The sequence below is a fragment of the Schistocerca cancellata genome, chromosome 8, assembly GCF_023864275.1.
Source record: "Schistocerca cancellata isolate TAMUIC-IGC-003103 chromosome 8, iqSchCanc2.1, whole genome shotgun sequence".
In the NCBI taxonomy this organism is placed as follows: Eukaryota; Metazoa; Arthropoda; class Insecta; order Orthoptera; family Acrididae; genus Schistocerca; species Schistocerca cancellata.
The window spans coordinates 474,293,754-474,312,988 of NC_064633.1; the positions used below are offsets into that span (position 1 = coordinate 474,293,754).

Here is a 19,235-nt window from a genome sequence, read left to right on the forward strand (position 1 = left end):
CTGTTCCTCCGCCCAAGTCAATGGAAGAACACTTCTAAAGTTTCTAATAAAAACTACGGGATGAATTTTCTTTTTACTCTCCTCGTTGAATACTTAGAAATGGTGGTGTTTAATCAAGGTGCCTTCGAGCTTTTAGGTGCCTAAGTGCATGGAGTTGTTGTCCTTAGCAGGCGGTGCACCGACTTTATTGGAAGTACACTCTGCTTCATAATTCGGGTTCGCCGGTGAAACAAATTGCTGGAGTAATACTGATTGATTACTGAAACTTCGTCTATTATGCACTGCAATAGAGGTTGTCGGCAAATTTTCCCTCGTTGCTGTGTGCTGACATTGTTTCAACGTCGTGATTTTTAATGTCCAATGCCTTGGCTGCTTCCGTTCTTATTTGTTTCTGTACTTCTGTGGGGATATCATTCTGTATTGACTCCACGTAGTAGTCAAAGCTTTGAACTGCGTTTCTAACTTATCTACTTCGGTTTGAAGATTATTCACTTGGATTGGTATGTTTTCCAACGGTTTATAGTAGCCTTTATTGCATTGATTTCTTTGTTGAATAGAGTCGTAATTGCTGTATCGCAATCGGATGACACCTGATTAGTTCTCTGGACGACTTCCTTATCTCGTTCTGTAAAAATATTGTTTATTTGTTCCATGAATCCCCTATCGCGCTCCTGCTCCCTTAGCTCGTGTTGCTGTTTTTCTATAGCCTTTTGTTGCCTACGCTTCTCCTTTACCTGTTCCATGATATTGAAATTTTCAAATAATAATGCTAGCATTTTACTATCCGGTAGTGGCATAGCTTGAGAATGGCTAATTTCTGTCCCTTGCCCAGTAGAAAAATTATCATTCATTTCTAAAGGTTTAACTGCAAGAATGTCCGTCTCTGTTGACAACTCCTCAGTTTTATTTTCGCTCGGAATATCAGGCAATAAATCGTTATCATCTATATTTACGTTATCAAGGACTTGCACAGAAGTGTGCGAAGGTTGATCTATTTGAGGATCTGATGCCATTTCTGCATCAGCATGTTCGTTCGACTTCACTTGCTTCTTCGGTCTAACCACAATGGACAAAAATGTGCTCAAAAATGTATCACTGACAATAACAATAACTTCCACAAAATACCTTACAACTAACACATATACAAATAACAATAACTAAATGTGCGAAATGTGTGCACAATATATCTACCAGAAAAACTGTATTTGAAAAATTTAACTCACGGCCAGAATATTGAAGCAATGATATTTGGGGCTGCTGCCACACGGCACCCACAGCCAGTACCAACTGCGTGCGTGTGTGTGAAGCCTGGAATAAGAAAATAAACAACTGTTCCCACGTGTAACCAACTACAACTGTGTACGTGTGTGTAAGCATCAAATATGAACATGAACAACTTTTCATACATCAGCTCCGGTTGTCAGCAGGTAGTACAGCTCAATTGTTCTTAGCTGCTGCTTGCAACACATCAGATGCCATATATTTCTGCAGTGTCAGACTCACACATAAAAAGAGAATAACATGCGTATTAATATTTTATTATGGATACTACACCTGTTGCAATAAATGTTGTGTATTGTGGTCCAAGGTTGGGCGCCAATGTGGCATGTATGGTTTGATTGCGTGTTTTACAATTTCAGCAAGTTTACAAAATCTAGTTACTTATTATTAACGTAACATGAGGTTTTATTTACTCACTGCTTTTCCCGGCTACTGATCGTTATTTTGTTAGTGAAATTTCCACCTGGAAACGTGTAGCAATGTTGTCTGTCAATCAGTGTAAATGACACTAAGCTGAAGCACAAACGTAATCGTATATAACCATCAAACAAGCTAAATGTATGATAGGTAATCTGAAATAAACATGAGCAATGAATTTTAGTGATTTTCAGTGCTGTTGCATAACAGTCTCTTTAATAGTTGCAGATAGTTAATCGAATTTGACGCTATTGTTATTCGAGGTGGCAACACTTTTCTTTAAGCAAAATTAACAGTTTTGTCACACAGTACCATAGGCACACAACACTATTATATTTTTCCCTGTCAAAATATTTAATGAGAGTGGTTACGAAATAACCAGACGTCATACATCAGCAGAAAAGAATTTATGTCACGTAAGATGCTGTTTGCACTTATAGAAGTGCACTATACTCATTTATTACCACAGAGTGGATTCTGGGCCAGCAATACACAATTATTATCTCAATTATGTCCGCTCCGGTAGCTGAGTGGTCAGCGTGACAGACTGTCAATCCTAAGGGCCCGGGTTGGATTCCCGGCTGGGTCGGAGATTTTCTCCGCTCAGGGACTGGGTGTTGTGTTGTCCTAATCACCATCATTTCATCCCCATCGACGCGCAGGTCGCCGAAGTGGCGTCAAATCGAAAGACCTGCACCAGGCGAACGGTCTACCCGACGGGAGGCCCTAGCCACACGACATTTCCATCTCAATTATGACCAACAACATTTATGTCTGTATAGAAATTCAATTTACAACTGCCGCTGCAATATTTCACTAAGATGGCGGCTAACATAAGCAATCAATTATCGATTCTGCTTCAGGCCCTGTTATACTACTAACAAATAATATATATTAAATCTTTTTGTACCTTCACTGTATGCGTTAACATTTGAAAATATTTCTCAAAGTTAATCGCTTATTATTCAGCATTTACGAATAAACCGCGTTGTAGATCAATAGCGCTAATGGTTGCCCTCTTTTGTAGCTGAGCAGAAAGCAGAAAACTTAACATTTATTAGGACAAGAATTACAATGAAATAATAATGTCAATGAAATTACTTCATTGGCATTAATTATTTATTATTTTATTATCGATGAAGTCCTTTTCATTAATACCGCGAGAATACTATTAGGCCTAATGTTCATTCACATTCCACACACAACGCTGTCGTGAATATTATTCTGAATAAAATATAGGCGTGGATATTACAGACTCTCAGACAGTGATAAACATGTACTCTTTGCCCCTCCCAGAGGACCTGATCGATAGATTAGATGACACTTGTTATTTGTCCAAGAAAGACATGGAGGATGCTTACCAGCAATTGCCTCTGGATGACTACTCAAAGAAATTTTTGGTTATTAACAATCATCTTGGGTTATTTGAATTCAAACGCCTGCCTTTCGGTAGTATCATTTAGCACAAGTTGCTGCCAATGTGCCCTCTTGCCCAAAATTACCTGGATGACATTGTAGCGCCTGGACATTCTGCAGAAGAACATTTAGTCAATCTCGACTGCCTTTTTCAAGTACTCTTGTCGTCAGGCCTCAAGTATCTCCAAGACAAGTGCTCTTTTTTTCCAGACGAAAACAATATCTGGGATACGCTATTAATGTGCAGGGTATCAACCCATCCAGACTCATTTGTGAGATATCATAGATTTGCCGGCTTCGAAAAATCTAAAGGAACTGCAAGCAATATTAGGCAAACTGAATTACTACTTCAAATTCTTTCCTCACACCTCTCAGATTGCAGCTCCACTTTACAAGTTACAGTGTACGAAAGTTCCACTTGCATGGACCAAGGAATGGTTTTTGATCAATGGAAATGGGCGCTATTTAGTATTTCGTGCCTCATACACTTCGATGCGGCAAACCCAGTGGCGGTAGAGGTTGATGATTCTACTATTGGCATAGATACTGTTCTGTTACATCGTGTCGAATCAACGGTTTGTCCATTTAAATATGCCTCATAACTGACTAGGACTCAGACAGTTTACAGTCAGATGTAAAAAGAAGCATTGACGATCATTTATCGTGTAACCAAATTTCATGATTCGCTCTATGGAAGGAAGTTGAACTTGGTCACGGATCATTAAGTCACTCATTTCACTCTCGCACCCAACCACGCCTGTTCCGTCACATACGGAAGAGAAATTGCAACGATGGCCTTTATTGCTGTCGGACTACAACTCTGAAATATTGTAGCACGCTAAGGCTCAACATTCCAACGGCGATGTGCTGTCGAAGACGATCAGGTCAAAACTCCTCTGAGGCATCGTGTTGTCAGGTCGATGCTCTGGACGCTTCTGCAACTCAGCTTTCCCACGGATTTTCGTCGCACTTCACAGGAGACTGTTACGGGTGCAAATTCAGGCACTGTGCTGAATTAGATGTGCACAGCGTGGCGAAGGAGAGTGAAAGACAATGTTCGGCCGTAACTACGTCGCTACTCCGCGAAAAGTCAAGACATGTCACTACAGCGTGTGTTTTACTGTCACACAGCGAGAATGACCAGGCACAGGTCATCATCCCACGTACCCTTCAGCGGGATGTTAAAGATTGTTGCAACATGCGCACTCGAGTAATGTGAGGACAAAGCGGCTTTCTCGATGCCATTTTTCTTGGCCAGGGAAGGACTCCCAGACTGAAGACATGACGTCAAGCTAGGCCGCTTGCATGGAGCAACATGAAGCTCAACCTCAACGATTTTCTGATTGACCATACTCGGGTGGTCCGTGAAAACTTATCCACCTTGATTTTGCTAGGCTTATTTGGTGAATGTGATAAGTCGTTTTCCATTTGTGATTCCAATTAACTCTACGACGTCGGCCAGTATTATCAGAAAACTTACCTTTATTTTATGTATCAAGAGCTTGCGGGAAGTGTTCCTGTCTGACATTGGACCGCAGTTCACCTCACAGGAATTTGAACAATTTTGCATGGTCAACTGTATTGAACATGTGACCACAGCGCTGTTCCGTCGGCAATCGAATGGCGAAGCTGAACCTTCCGTGCAAAACTTTTAATGTGCAGACGAGTAAATTCCGTGGAACTCACACACGGGACGGGCTTTGCAACTGTTCCTGCCCACCTACCACGCGATGCCTCGAAATGGAACTTTCCTAGTCAAACTGCTGCACAGCCTCTGCCATCGCACCCTGTTTCATCTGCTGCATGGACCAACGAGGAGTAATGGTCAGTACAAAAATTCTCATTTTGAGATCCAGGACGCAGTACTCTTCAGCACCTTCCGGCCCAGAGAGCGATGGCAACAGGAAACCGTTTCACATATTATTGGACACAACGTGTTCCTGATTTCTCCCCATAGAGGATCGCTGCTCAGCGACACAGAACCAGCTTCGCCCTCTGAGACTCCGTAATATTGCGACTGCGTTTCAAAAAATGGATCTAACCACTATGGGACTTAACATCTGAGGTTATCAGTCCCCTCCCTAGACTTAGAAATACTTAAACTAAAGGACATCAGACACATCCATGCCCGAGGCAGGATTCGAACCTGCGGCTGTAATAGCAGTGCGGTTCCGGGCTGAAGCACATGAAACGCTCGGCCACAGCGGCCAGCCACCGCGTTTCGTTTTACAGATTCAGTACACGGCCAGGGGCCAGGTTAGCGGCGGTCTGCCGTGGACCAGATGGCATCTCAGCCTTAGGCGCTTCCCATGGAGGTGGACGCGTCCTTATCCCTGAGGCCAACATCACAACAGTCCATAGCGCCGTGGGTGATGACGCCCCTGCGCCCTTCCGCCTTTTTCTCCGAGGTGAGTCTTCCAGCGTTCGAGACTCCAGCCGTGGATGTAGGCGTGCGCCCTCCCTGCGATATGCAAGGCCTTACCGTGGCGGCTAAGGGTGAATGCCGGGACGCAGATGGAAGCCGTTCGTGGGCTTCAGTTTCGGTTCCTGTCCCATCTGCTGCCCTTCCACCCAGACCTCCTCCGCGCCGTCCGTTTCCACCGCAACCACATGCGACCACGGCCAGGAGATTTGGGGGGGGGGGGGGGGAGGAGAGTGGTGTAAGCAAAGCACACTTAACCATGCAGCACCACAACAGGCGTCGATAGCTCGACAACCCACTCCAGAGACGGCGTTTAGCCCAGCGATTGCTGCACCACGAAGTCCCGACAGTGGCACTAGAGCACTGCGGTCTCTTCCAAGTCTGCTCAACTGACGTACTTCGTGCGACACCATCTGCTTCTAGCGAGTCCACACCAGCCCGTCTCCTGCGAACATTCTAGTGGGACGAGAACCATTTACTATCCAGCCTTAGCTTCTGGCTTCTGGAATAGTAGTTGAAATTCAGGATCTGCTGCCTGAACCGATTCGTACCAAGTTGAGTATTTGTCGATAAATGTGTGATCTTGTCGCTAATCATTAACAGTGTATCAAATGGTTCAAATGGCTCTTAGCACTATGGGTCTCAACTGCTGAGGTCATTAGTCCCCTAGAACTGAGAACTAGTTAAATCTAACTAACCTAAGGACATCACAAACATCCATGCCCGAGGCAGGATTCGAACCTGCGACCGTAGCGGTCTTGCGGTTCCAGGCTGCAGCGTCTTTAACCGCACGGCCACTTCGGCCGGCAACAGTGTATCAGTGTTCTCCTCGTTCTCCTCTCATGGTGTTTGCCTCAGCGCACTATAAATAGTTGCGGGTAGCGACAAGTAAAGTTTTCTTCCGTGGTTGTATCACAAGTACCATACAACAGCAATCACTGAAATAACATTCAGTACACTCTCAACCCGTGAAGTTTAATTTCGCTTACTCCTTCTTTTATGGGCTTTCACTTTTTTATCAAGCAGTGTAGTTGATGAATTTCGTTACTTGAGCATCAAGGAACGTGAAGGAGAGGAGATTTAGATACATTTAAACATTAGGAAGTTTCTTCTGAAGGTAGGCCTATTAGCCTATGTGTAGCCTTGAACAGAAGGGAAACATCGACGATAGGGATATCAGCTAAGAAGAGAACAAAAGCTTTCGAAGTGTAGTGCAACAAAAGTGTTGAAAATTGGGTGGGTAGTTCGAATAATTGCTACTGATCTACTGAATCGAACTGGGGAAGAAAGAAATTTTTAGCGTAGGGAGCTGTATCAAATCAGTCTCGGACTGAAGACAAACACATCAAACCCCCTAAAGTGTAACGTATGCATTTATGAACATTCTCCACTTGGAATGTAGGCTCGCTAACATTCCAGTCTATTGGAACCCTTATCGAACGACACTACTCTAAAAGTGAACTCTACCTGCTACAGTAACAGACATTTTGCAGTTTATGTAAATCTAGACGTGAGAAACTCATACTACCACCGATGGACAGTAACACTATTTTCATTTTTTTGCTTCGTATAAGCATCAGGCATCCTGCAAGATTGCCTTTGGAGCGTTCTCACTTAGTTTCGTTAGATGTTTGTTTTAGTGCAATAGTTCGAGCCTTTTGATACGTTATAGGAAACAATTACTAGTGATTTTAGTAACTTATACTGTTAGATTGGATTTTAATAGCACGAGTAAACATGTTACCCAGTGAGGTTTTTAAAATCAATCATTCTGGCTTCCCTCACGTCCCAATGTTATTTAAAAAATCAACGAAAAACCGGGAGACAGTAATACAACATTGAAATATTAGTCTTCGTCAGTAGTCCCATTATCTGAGAATGCTCCTACCTGAATAAGTTAGACGTGAAAAGGTCCGCCTCCTTATCTGAGCGATCAATGCGTCTGACTGCCATGAGAGGAGCCTAGGTTCAATACCCGGCCGGGTTGGAGATTTTCTCCACTCAGGGATTGCGAGTCGTATTGTCATCATAATTTCATCATCATCGACACGCAAGTCGCCCAATGTGGCGTCAGCTGAAAAGACTTGCAATATGGCGGTCGCAATTCCGCAGGTGGGGACTGGCTCAAAATGATCCAAATGGCTCTGAACACAACACCCAGCCATCACGAGGCAGAGAAAATCCCTGACCCCGCCGGGAATCGAACCCGGGAACCCGGGCGTGGGAATCGAGAACGCTACCGCACGACCACGAGATGCGGGCAGGTTGGGACTCCCAGCCACAATACCGTACAGTAATTTCATTTCATTTGAGACCTGAAAAATCTGTTTTACTTACGAATGAATGTAGTGACCTTTCTTTGTCAAATTTAACACGAATATCGTATTCGCCTCGTTGTCCAGTGTAACAGAATAATGTTTACAGAAGAGTAATGGTTCAGAATTATTAATACTTTTTCTAAACCATGAAGAGGCACCAGGCAGTATAGAGTACCACCTTTAATGTTCGTAGATCTATTTTGTGTGGTTTGCGTTCCTGTCCCATAAATTATATTAAACAATCTCCTTGTCTCTTATCGGATGCGATCGTCAACTAGCATACATACTAATTATAGTGATGAGTAAACAACGCCGTACTCTAACAGTGTCATGCTTCTGACAAAACATTTGAAAAATTAATTAAATTGTTTTCATTTAATCAGTGATTTTTCACGCTTGTTTTTTCACGAGGTAAAGATATCTTGTATCATTCCACAATTTTCTTGTGATACCATCATTCTGTACCTCCATTTGGATCGCGACACATTTCAAAGACACCAAAATTTTGACTATAAATTACACGATTTTCGTATAGTGAATTCATTGTGGTCCACTAATTTCTGTATTTCCTTTTTCCGGAGTCTAGCATCGGAAACTACCTAAAAGGATCTGTCTGTAATTGAATTCTCAGCCAGTGCCAAGACATAAAGTTTTCAGTAGAAACACTGTTTCATAAAGGAGCAGTAGTGTAAGTCTCTATAAACAGCTTTATAAAACTAAAAATAAAGTTTTATGAGATATCTTCATTGAAAAACTTGCAATTTTATTGAGTAATAAACAGGAGGTTTATTAATATACAAAACATTGACTTTAGAAAAATCGATTTACGTGACTCTTCCGAAACTGCCACAAAACTAAAAGTGATTTTCATTCTTTTCAATAACAACTCCACTGCGTCATTAAGCTGCTTGCTGGATATGCACAAGGCCACCAACGTGCTATCCCAAACAGAGTCACTTTTAGAATGTTGTTCAAACTCATTGTGTTCCATTATGGATGCAAATAACGTCATGAAGCACAAATATTAACCCAATGAACTGGTTAGAAGTACTAGTGAGAAATAATTTAGATAATCCCTCAGTTATCATTCTTTCCGCTTCACCGTTAAAAAACAAAACGTGTCGAAGCTGGACTACCAAGAAGTACTACTCTTGTTCTTCGGCGGCTCAGCCTAGGAGTTAGCCGTCTACGATCTTCACAAGCTGTTTCCGTTTCAATAATTTTCCATTACTTCAAGTATGTATTTTTCCTTTCTTCTCGCTGGCCGTCTTCTTCAGGGCGGATCCCAGTTTCAAATCTTCCTTTACCACCGATGGTTGTGCATTCTCTGTGCATGCAAGTACCATTGAAGCAGTATGTCCTCCAAAGTTTCGTTATGGAGCACTTTATCACCATTCACCACTATACCTCCTCTAAAGTTTTCGTTATGGAGCACAGTATTAGCATTCACCTCCACACCTCCTCCAAAGTTTTCGTCATGGATTACATCACCATCCACCTCCATACCTCCTCCGAAATTTTCGTTATGGAGCATATTATCACCATTCACCTCCATACAGCCTCCAAAGTGTTCGTTATGGAGCACATTATCACCATTCACCTCCATACCTCCTCCAAAGTTTTTGTTATCGTGCATGTTGTCACCAGTGACCTCCATACCTCCTCCAAAGTTTTCGTTATGGGGCACATTATCACCATTCACCTCCATACCTCCTTCAAAGTTCTCGTTATGGAGCACATTATCACCGTTCACCCCCATACCTTCTCCAAAGTTTTCGTTATGGAGTACTTTGTCACCATTCACCTCCATACCTCCTTCAAAGTTTTCGTTATGGAGCACGTCACCATTCACCTCCAAACCTCCTCCAAAGTTTTCGTTATGGAGCACGTTATTAGCTTTCACCTTCATACCTCCTCCAAAGTTTTTGTTGTGGTGCAAGTTATCACCATTCACCTCCAGACCTCCTCCAAAGTTTTCGATATGGAGCACATTATCACCATTCACCTCCATACTTCCTCCAAAGTCTTCGTTATGGAACACATTTTCACCATTCATCTCTGTACCTCCTCCAAAGTTTTCGTTATGGAGCACGTTATCACCATTCACCTCCATACTTCCTCCAAAGTTTTCGGTACGGAGCACATTATCACCATTCATCTCCATACCTCCTCCAAAGTTTTCGTTATGGAGCACGTTATCACCATTCACCTCCATACTTCCTCCAAACTTTCGTTATGGAGCACAATATCACCAATCATCTCCATACTTCCTCCAAAGTTGTCGTTATGGAGCAGGTTATCACCATTCACCTCCATACCTCCTCATTTCGCATCTTAACTCGTTAGCCACAGAATGGCTTCTCATATATGCTTCTCATATGCTTCTCATATGGTACATTTACACTGTTTAATTTTTCTCATTGCCTTTTCTTATTTGAGGTCACATCACAAGTCCGCAAAGAACCATGTTCTCCAGTACACTTTGTAATTTTCTTTTCTTTGTGTCCTGCCGAATGTTATTGTTTAGCAGCTCTCTTTCCCGTGCTACTCTTGAAATGTATCCTCGTGACATGCATCAAATTTTTCTATTACTGCTCCCAGGTATTTGTAGCTTCACAAGAATTTTATTTCCCCTTCCTCACTAGAAAGTTTTACTCCCTACTGAGGCGGTAGCCCCGGCGACCACGCGGCCGTAGTGTCACTTTGTCGGCCAGCCGCTCAGCCCAGCAACGGCGGCAGCGGCGTCTGCGGCGAGCTGTGGGCGGCGCTTCCTCCTCACTGGAAACGCCAACGTCTGCGGCGGCGACCATCGAGGTAACAGTCGCGCCATCCATCTGCACAGAAAACAAGAAGTACACAATTAAAATGCCTGCAGCTTCACTGTCTCTGGACATGAAATTAAATGGAGGTGCAACTTAGAAAGTAGTCTGCAGAGAGAGAATGTTTTATCGACACTGACTGTACACCTCGGACACTTTTGAAATTCTACATCAGGTAAGCAGTGAGCATATCTGCAAGGCCTGAGCGAAGTTGAACTGCCGACATAGATCGTTTTGATTGCCCTGTTCTCTATAAACTGATTCAATTCATTATATCAGAAGCTTTAACTACATGTAATTACACGAAAAAAATGAATATTAGTGTCAAAAGCAGTCTAGGCTACTGCATATATCGAAATCTTGATCTCAGTACTGTTTCCAACTAAAGATATGTGTGACAGTAATGTTTTGGGACGATATCATGCACGAAAGACGGACGCCTCTAATCACTATCGAGAAAAATTTGTTGGCGGTTCACCATCGGGACAGGATCCTGCAACGTATAGTCGAGTTTTACAGCCCAGTAAATTGGCCATGAATTACTCTTTCAAGACTACAATGCGTAACTGACTAATGTCATGGCCAAGAGAAGGCAAACCCACATTTACATCATTTGTAAAGTTAGAGGCATCCTTTTTGATCTTTTTCGTTGGAACACAATCTTTCACACTCTTAAGGTGCCAGGAATAAAACACATGGGGTGGAAACTTATCTGTAGCTTGCACGAAAAGAGTGAGCAAGCAGTAATAGACACAAAAAGGAAATCTGTGGAGAGACTTAATGGAGGAAAAATGGAAACTTTGAGATTTAGCAGTGTCATTGTGATTCTGTCAGAGAAAGCCAAGGAGTTTCAGAATTAGTTAAATGTAATGTACAGGGTTTTCAAAATAAGTTGCAACATAAACATCAACAAAAGCAAAATAAGGCGTAGCACATAATGGAATTATTCAGGTGATTCTGAGTGAATTACGTTAAGAATTAGTAGAAGAGGTGTCAATTAACTGACGATGGCAAGAGTGGGAACGATATAAATCCAAATTTGCATAAGGAAGAAAAGTATTTCTCAAAAAGAGAAACAGTGTCACAGGAGGTAGGGGTTTGGGTTGGAGAGGAGGTGAGAACCAAAAGGTGAGTTTATTTCAAGCTCCAATCACATACTTATGTCGGACGCCACTCATAGCAACTGAGGCTAATATGAGGACAGTGTTTTATCTGGACAGGAAATTTCAACCTATTGTCTAGCCACACAGACAAAAATTTGATGATATGCTCGAGACGTTAATGCAGAAACATACACCGCTTACACCATGAGCACCTTGCCACAAGAGGCAGGAGTCAGTCTGATGTAACGGCCTCCAGATAAACGCGACTTTTAGAAAAAATACCGTCCACACCATTCCTAAAATAGCAAAGGCAAGGTAAGTGAACGAAGTATTGCAAAATCAGCTAAACAATTCATGTATCCAAGCTGCTGACAAAGCTAATATAAAGAAAAATGGGAAAGAAAACTGATGATGTATTTGATGACGATTATTTTGGCTTTAGGAAAGCTAAAGGTGCCAGAGAAACAATTCTGTCGAGGCGCTTGATAATGGAAGCAAAGATGAAGAAAAATTAAGACACGCTGATTGGATTTGTCGACCAAGATAAACTGTTCGAGAATGTAGAATGGTGCAAGATGTTAGAGATTCTGAGAAAAATAGGGATAGCTGTAGGGACAGACGGATAATATACAATAAGACTGGAAGACCGCGAGCTAAGTGCTCAGATTAAAAAGGCCGTAAGGCAGGGACGCAGTGTTTCGGCACTAGTGACTATACTACATATCGAGGAAGCATTAAAGGAAATTAAAATATGTTTCAAGAATGGACTGAAATATCGGGGTGATAGGGGATCCGTAATGAGATTCGTTGATGACATTGCTATCCTCATTGAAGGTGAAGTAAAATTATAGGATCTGTTGAAAGGAATGAGTAGACTAATAGGTAAATAATATCTGTTGAGAGTAAACCGGAAACGGACGAAAGTAATGAGAAGTAGCACAAAAGAAAAAAGCGAGGAACTTAACATGCAACCGGTGACCAAGGAGTACACAAAGTTAGGGAATTCTGCTCCCTTGAACCTAGGTAACCAGTGACCGAACAAGCAAAGAGGACGTAAAAAGCAGACTTATAACAGGCAAAGAGGGCATTTCTGGCCAAGAGAAATCTACTAGTATCAAACATAGGTTTCATTTTCAGGAGGAAATTTCTGAGATGGTACGTTTGGGTCAAAGTATTGTAATGAATCATGTATTGTATAAAACCAGAAGAGAAGAGAGTAGAAGCATTTGTGATGTGGTGTTACTGAAAATGTTAAAAATTACATTGAATGATAAGACAAGAAATGAGGATCTATGCAGGATAGTCATATTAAAAACGTTGATAAGATGAAGAGACGAGATGCTACAACATGTTTTAAGACATCAGAAAATAACCTTCAGCGAGCTGCAAGGAATTACCGATCGTAAAAACTGTAGAGAAAGACTTCTTGCAAAAGAACTGAGGACGTAGGGTCCAAGTTCTTCTCTAAGATGAAGAGGTTGGAGCAAGAGAGGAATTCCTGGCGGGCTGCAACAAACCACTCAGGAGACACAGAATAATAATAATAATAATAATAATAATGAACGTGACTGAATACTCTTTGGACATGCTGACAATTGCAGCGACTCGTTGTAGGTACAATATTCATACACTGTTATGATCCCTGGACGCCTACTGTCGAAGATCGGCGCAGGTTTGAGCAGACACATCACGACCATTTTCTCGATGGCATACCCAGGAGGCTCCTAGTAATTTACAGTATACAAGGCGGAGCTGCACAATGTTCCTAAGCGAGACACGCTCCCAGTAAGTGCCAGAGAGAAGAAAGGCTGACTCCACAATGTGCACAATCTTAGAACTGGACTTTGACAGCTCTAACTATTCATATAATTTCGTCCTTCTTGCCGTCCCTGATTATCATAACGTGGTCTTACCTTCCCAATGATGGCCTCCTCCCGCTGCGAGTCCTGTGGCCAAGGACGCTCCCCAAGACTGACGTCCGCAGTATCAACTGACATCAGCGTCTTCTGCGGCTCGGCGGCCCTCGAAGGAACACCTCCCTCTTGACCTGGGCCCAGACGGAACTGCAGTCGCACCACGTTGAGATCCTGTGGGAGTTTGTCCTCATCGTCAGGTTTCCATTTACTGTTCTTATTTAATTTCTTTCCTAATATTTACCAATAATCTAATACATTCAAATTTAGCAATAAAAGCTCCTGAAAATTTATAATTACCATGACTACCAAGAGTGATAAATAGGCAGTACGTTACCGTGTGCGTTGAACTAAGCTACAACTGAAAATGTCATAATGAGCAAAGTCAAGCGAGCCCGTGTGTAAGTTGTATATCACAGTAATACGCCGGGATGGCAGCTTTTATGGCAATGTGGGCCAGAGTACCCGCTCACTGAATCCGTGAAGTAGCTAAAGGATACCCCAGCCAACAGGAAGGTGTAAATGCCGTGTCCATTGACCTGCTAATATTAAATATGGACTCAGTATTGGTGTCACTCCGTAGTTAGGTTCATAGATGTCCATTTACATCTCGATGCTTATGGAGGCACCAGAATAACGAAAAAACCGTTTTTTAATTGCATTGTAGGTCGGATATGGAGGCTAACGGCATGACGATGTCATGCGTCTGTTGTCGAAAAGCCACTAATAACGCAACGGCCGATACAGACACTTGTCCATGAAACAACGAAAACCGCGTCCCAGTGTTTTCTACACATGATTGATATGTATTCCTTCCACAAAGCAAAATGATTAAAAAAATTGTAATTTGTGTTAGTCAGTCTAACATGTTCGAATCACCTACTCGAGCAGAACATTGTGGGTTGTCGATTTATTCAACACCAAATTCTGACCACCTTTCAAGGAGTGGTGTACAATTATTACCTGATGCATCAGAATTAAGACGAAACTATCACAGGCAATAAACAGTCACCGTGAAGAAAAAGATGGCGATTAACTGCCTAAAAGTAATGTCATTATACCATAGACCATCTGTGTTTAATGAAGTCAGACAGAAATCCGGCTGAAGCGTGACAGTATGTGGAAACGGTAAAATCGAAGACGGTAGAGCAGTATTGATGCCAGAGTTTAAAAATGATTTTATGAGGGAAAAAGGTGTAGTTAGTGGTGGTACGTGTTCGTCTGCCATACAGTAGATGAAGGTTCACTAGATTTCGTCTGTGGCGAAAGGCACCTCCATCATGTCAGACACCCGCCCGAGACGAAACAGTGGCAAGATAGTAACTAAATAAAAATTCGTTCTATCCTGGTTGAGTACAGATCCCTATAGCAGTCAGTCAGTCATGGCTTCCTTATAGCTACCAGAAACTGTGAGAACTACAAAAACTACAGCAGTTCTCAAGGTATTCTGCAATCTGACATGACGGTTAACGAGTATTACACACAGAATCTGGCTGCATCAAAGCGTGAATGATATGTTCTCCATAGTCCTTGACGTGGCTCACCTGTGGGCTGAAAAATACAGGGTCAGCGTCTTCATCGCAGACCGCGATGACACGAAGATCTTCGCTATCTGTCTCCCGACCACAAGGGAGACAGAAAAAGGCGAGGGCTCTGCGGAACATCTGCGAAGATAAAAAAAAAATAACATCAGGTGTTTTTCTCAACTCAGACGTTAGTCTAGCAGAATGGCAGAGGCGCCGATCTGCACTGTCAGGCATTCAGAAAGCTTGGAATGGATTGTTGGACTCTATCTCATCAACACTAAAGAAAGCTCTGGAGACCAAAATTTCTGGTAATGTAGGATTTTCGCCATCTTAAAGTATTAGCCCAAGAAAACCACGTTCTGAGCTCATGCCAAAGCAACAGCGTTTTGACAACATTTTAAGACTGAAATCAATACAACAGGCAGAGTGAGTGGAGAATAGAATGGCAAAACATACGATTTTCAGCTTATTGTTTTACTAAATTGCATAAAGAAAGTTTGATTCCATTGTTAGTTTAGAAATGCTGAACAAACGATATATGTAGCGTGAAATACAGTGGAGCGTAGAAGTCTATCTCTATGCTACTTTTTTCTCAAAGTGTGTATTCTCCATGCTAAACGTGAGGTGGCTGCGATACGCGCGTTTCATTAAGTTGATGTTAGTTTCATCTACATCTACATCTACATCGTACTCTGCAAACCACCTAATGGTGTGTAGCGTAGAGTACTTTCGGTACCACTATCTGATCCCTCCAACCCTGTTCCAGTCACGAATAGTGCGTAGGAAGAATTATTGTCTGTAAGCCTTTGTGTTGCCTTTAATTTCTCCAACTTCTCTACGTGGGCAATACGCGAAACGTATGCGGTGGGGAGTAATATGTTGTCCGACTCCTCCTGAGCAGTGCTGTCCCGAAATTTCAGTAGTAAATATCTCCGTGATGCACAACGCCTCTCTTATAACGTCTTCCAGGGGAGTTTGTTTAGCAGTTCCGTAACGTTCTCTCGCCAGCTAAACGATCCCGTGACGAAACGCGCCGCTCTTCTTTGGATCTGCTCTATCTCCTTCATCAGTCCTACCTGATAGGGATACCAGAGAGATGAACAATACTCAATAATCTGGTGAACAAGCGCCTTATAAACCACTTCTTTCGTGGATGAGTTACATTTCCTCAAGATTCTTAGATGAATCTAAGTCTGATGTCTGCTTTTCCAGCTGTTTGTCATCAGTAGTGTAGCTGTACAGTAGCGGATTTCTTTTCCTATGTATGTGCAATATGTTACATTTATTTACGTTGAGGGTCAACTGCCAGAGTCTGCACCATTCATCTATTCTCTGCAGGTCGTTCTGAAAATTCTTACTATCTTCTGGCGTTGCTACTTTGGTATAGACAACTGCATCATCTTCGAATAGCCTTAAAGAGCATCAGACGCATTCTACCAGATCATTTACGTATATTGTAAGCAGCAACGCTCCTATCACACTCCCCTGTGGTACTCCGGTTATTAGCTTTACATCTGACGATTTTGTTCCTTTAAGAGCGACGTGTTGAGTTCTATCTGCAATGAAATCTCGAATCTAATCGCAGGTCTGCTCCGATACTCCCTAAGCGTGTATTTTTTTCATTAAACGGCAGTGCGGGACGGTGTCAAATGCCTTACTGAAATCAAGGAACACGGCATCAACCTGAGCTCCGTTGGACACTGCTGTGTGGATCTCATGGAGGAACAGCGCGAGCTGAGTTTCGTAGGATCTCTGTTTGCGGAATCCATGTTGATTGTTATTGCGTAGATGTTTATTTTCCAAAAGCGTCACAATTCTTGAGCATAAAACATGTTCCATAATTCTACAACAGATTGACGTCAGCGGCATAAGTCTATAATTGTGTGGATCTGTCATACGGCCTTTCTTAAAAACAGGAATGACTTACGGCTTTTTCCGGTCGTTAGGTACCTTCCGTCGTTCATGCGATCTACGACAACTGCTGTTAAAAGGGAGCAGGAGTTTTCGCATAATCTTTATAGAATCTTAGAGGTATCTCGTCTGGTCCTGAAGCCTTTCCACTACTAATTGTAGCTGTTTTTCAATTCTGTGATCAGTTATGTCATTATATTCCGTTTCGATGTTCGTACGACGATTGAAAGGAGGGACAGTGTTAGGATCTTCCGCTGTGAAACAACTTCGGAAGACCGAATTCAGTATTTCGGCCTTCTCTCTGTTATCTTCCGTTTCGGTGCCGGTCTGGTCGCTGAGAGAATGAAGAGGTGATTTTGACCCACTTACTGATTTTACATACGACCAAAATATGTTAGCGTTTTTACTCAGGTCGGTTGAGAACGTCTTACTTTCAAAATCATTGAACGCTTCTCTCATTGCTCTCCTTACGCTCATTTTCGCTTCGGTCAGCTATTGTTTGTGTGCTAGGTTTTTACATCTCTCGAATCTGAGATGAAGTGCTCTGTGTTTACGTTGCGCCTTTCTAACACGGCTATCAAACCATGGTGGATCTTTTCCATCCTTTGAAACCTTTCTCTGAACATACTTATCTAGGGCATATTAAACGATACCTTCGATATCTTTCTTAACATTCCTTGTAGGACCGGTCGTCATAGATACTGTCACAGCCTTATGATCACTGATACCTTCCGCTACGTTAACTGATTCGATAGGGTGAGGTCTGTTTGTTGCCATGAGGTTTAAGACGTTACCTTCTCGAGTTGGTTCTCTATCTGCTCAAGGTAATTTTCAGACAAGACATCCAGAACAATGTCACACGATTCCCTGTCTCTGGCACCTGTCTTGATGGCATAACACTCCCATCCTATACAAGTTGAAATCACCCCCTATTACAATGGCATGATCAGCAAAATTACTAAAGATATTCTGCAAGTTCTGTCTGCAGCTCTCTACAGCTACAGATCTTGATCAAGATGGTCTATAAATTCATCCGACCACCATTTTGTACCGTTATTTCATACTCACTTTCACCCAGATTAATTCACATTCGGAATCCGTGATAACCTCACCATATTTTATTGAATTTTTTACTGCAATAAACACGCCGCCACCATTGGCGACCAATCTATCCTTACGATAAACATTCCGATCTGAACAAAGGATTTCGTTGACATTGACGTGTGGTTTCAGTCAGCTTTCTGTTCCCAATACAATCTGTGCATTATAACCTTCAGTATGTGATACTAATTCTGGGACCTTTGCTTGGATGCCCCAGCAGTTTACCAAAATCACATTAAACTTTTCTATCTCTGATCTGCGAGAACCAAGATTCTCTGAGGTCTCTGTGGCTGATTCAACAGGCAAATAGTCTTTGCTCCCGAGGGAGGAGTTATCTAACCTAAAAAAGCACCAAGTGCACGCCACACACACTCCGCTACCTTAGTAGCCGCTACCTGCGTATAGTGCAAGCCTGATCTATAAAGGGGAACCCTAAAATTCTGCATCCGATAGCGGAAGTCGGGAAATTCGCATCCCATACCGTCGCCGAGTCATCTGAGCGTCTGGTCTAGACCTTCCACTGTGCTGCAAACCAGAGGACCGCGATCAACCTGGGTACGATTCTACAAATAGGTAGCTTAGCCTGCACCCCACGTGCGTTGCTAGTTGCCTTTACCAAATCAGCCAGCCGCCGAATCGAGCCAGGGATGGACTCAGAACCCAAACGACATTCGTCATTCGTGACGTCATTGCCACTACATTCAGCCGTTTGCATCCACTGCGCTCGATAGCCGCCGGCAGGGCCTCCTCCACATCACGGATGAGACCTTCCGACAAACATACCGAATGCACACTGGAATTCTTTCCCGCCTTGCCTGCTATCTCACTGAGGGGCTCCATCACCCGCCGAAGATTGAAACTCCCAGTGACTAGCATATCCACCTTCTGTACGGACTGGGCAGGAAAATCGACCGCTCGTCTCACAAGAGAGGCATCACGTGCTGTCTCAGAGTTATGATTAACATTGGTTACCATCTCGTACCTGTTACTAAGACGTGAGGAACCAGC

The 19,235-nt window shown here is 42.7% G+C and overlaps 1 protein-coding gene across 1 annotated transcript; it reads right to left on the bottom strand.

Moving 5' to 3' along the window:
* Window positions 1-9,157: 9,157 nt before the first annotated feature.
* Window positions 9,158-10,069, bottom strand: LOC126095639 (N66 matrix protein-like). Its single transcript, XM_049910401.1, has one exon. It carries the CDS (start codon window positions 10,067-10,069, stop codon window positions 9,158-9,160), a length of 912 nt encoding a protein of 303 aa, XP_049766358.1.
* Between the last annotated feature and the right edge of the window lie 9,166 nt (window positions 10,070-19,235).

What these genes read in the sequence shown, in the direction of transcription:
- LOC126095639 (XM_049910401.1), bottom strand. Translation starts at nt 10,069, where the DNA reads ATGGAGGTGAATGGTGATAACGTGCTCCATAACGAAAACTTTGGAGGA.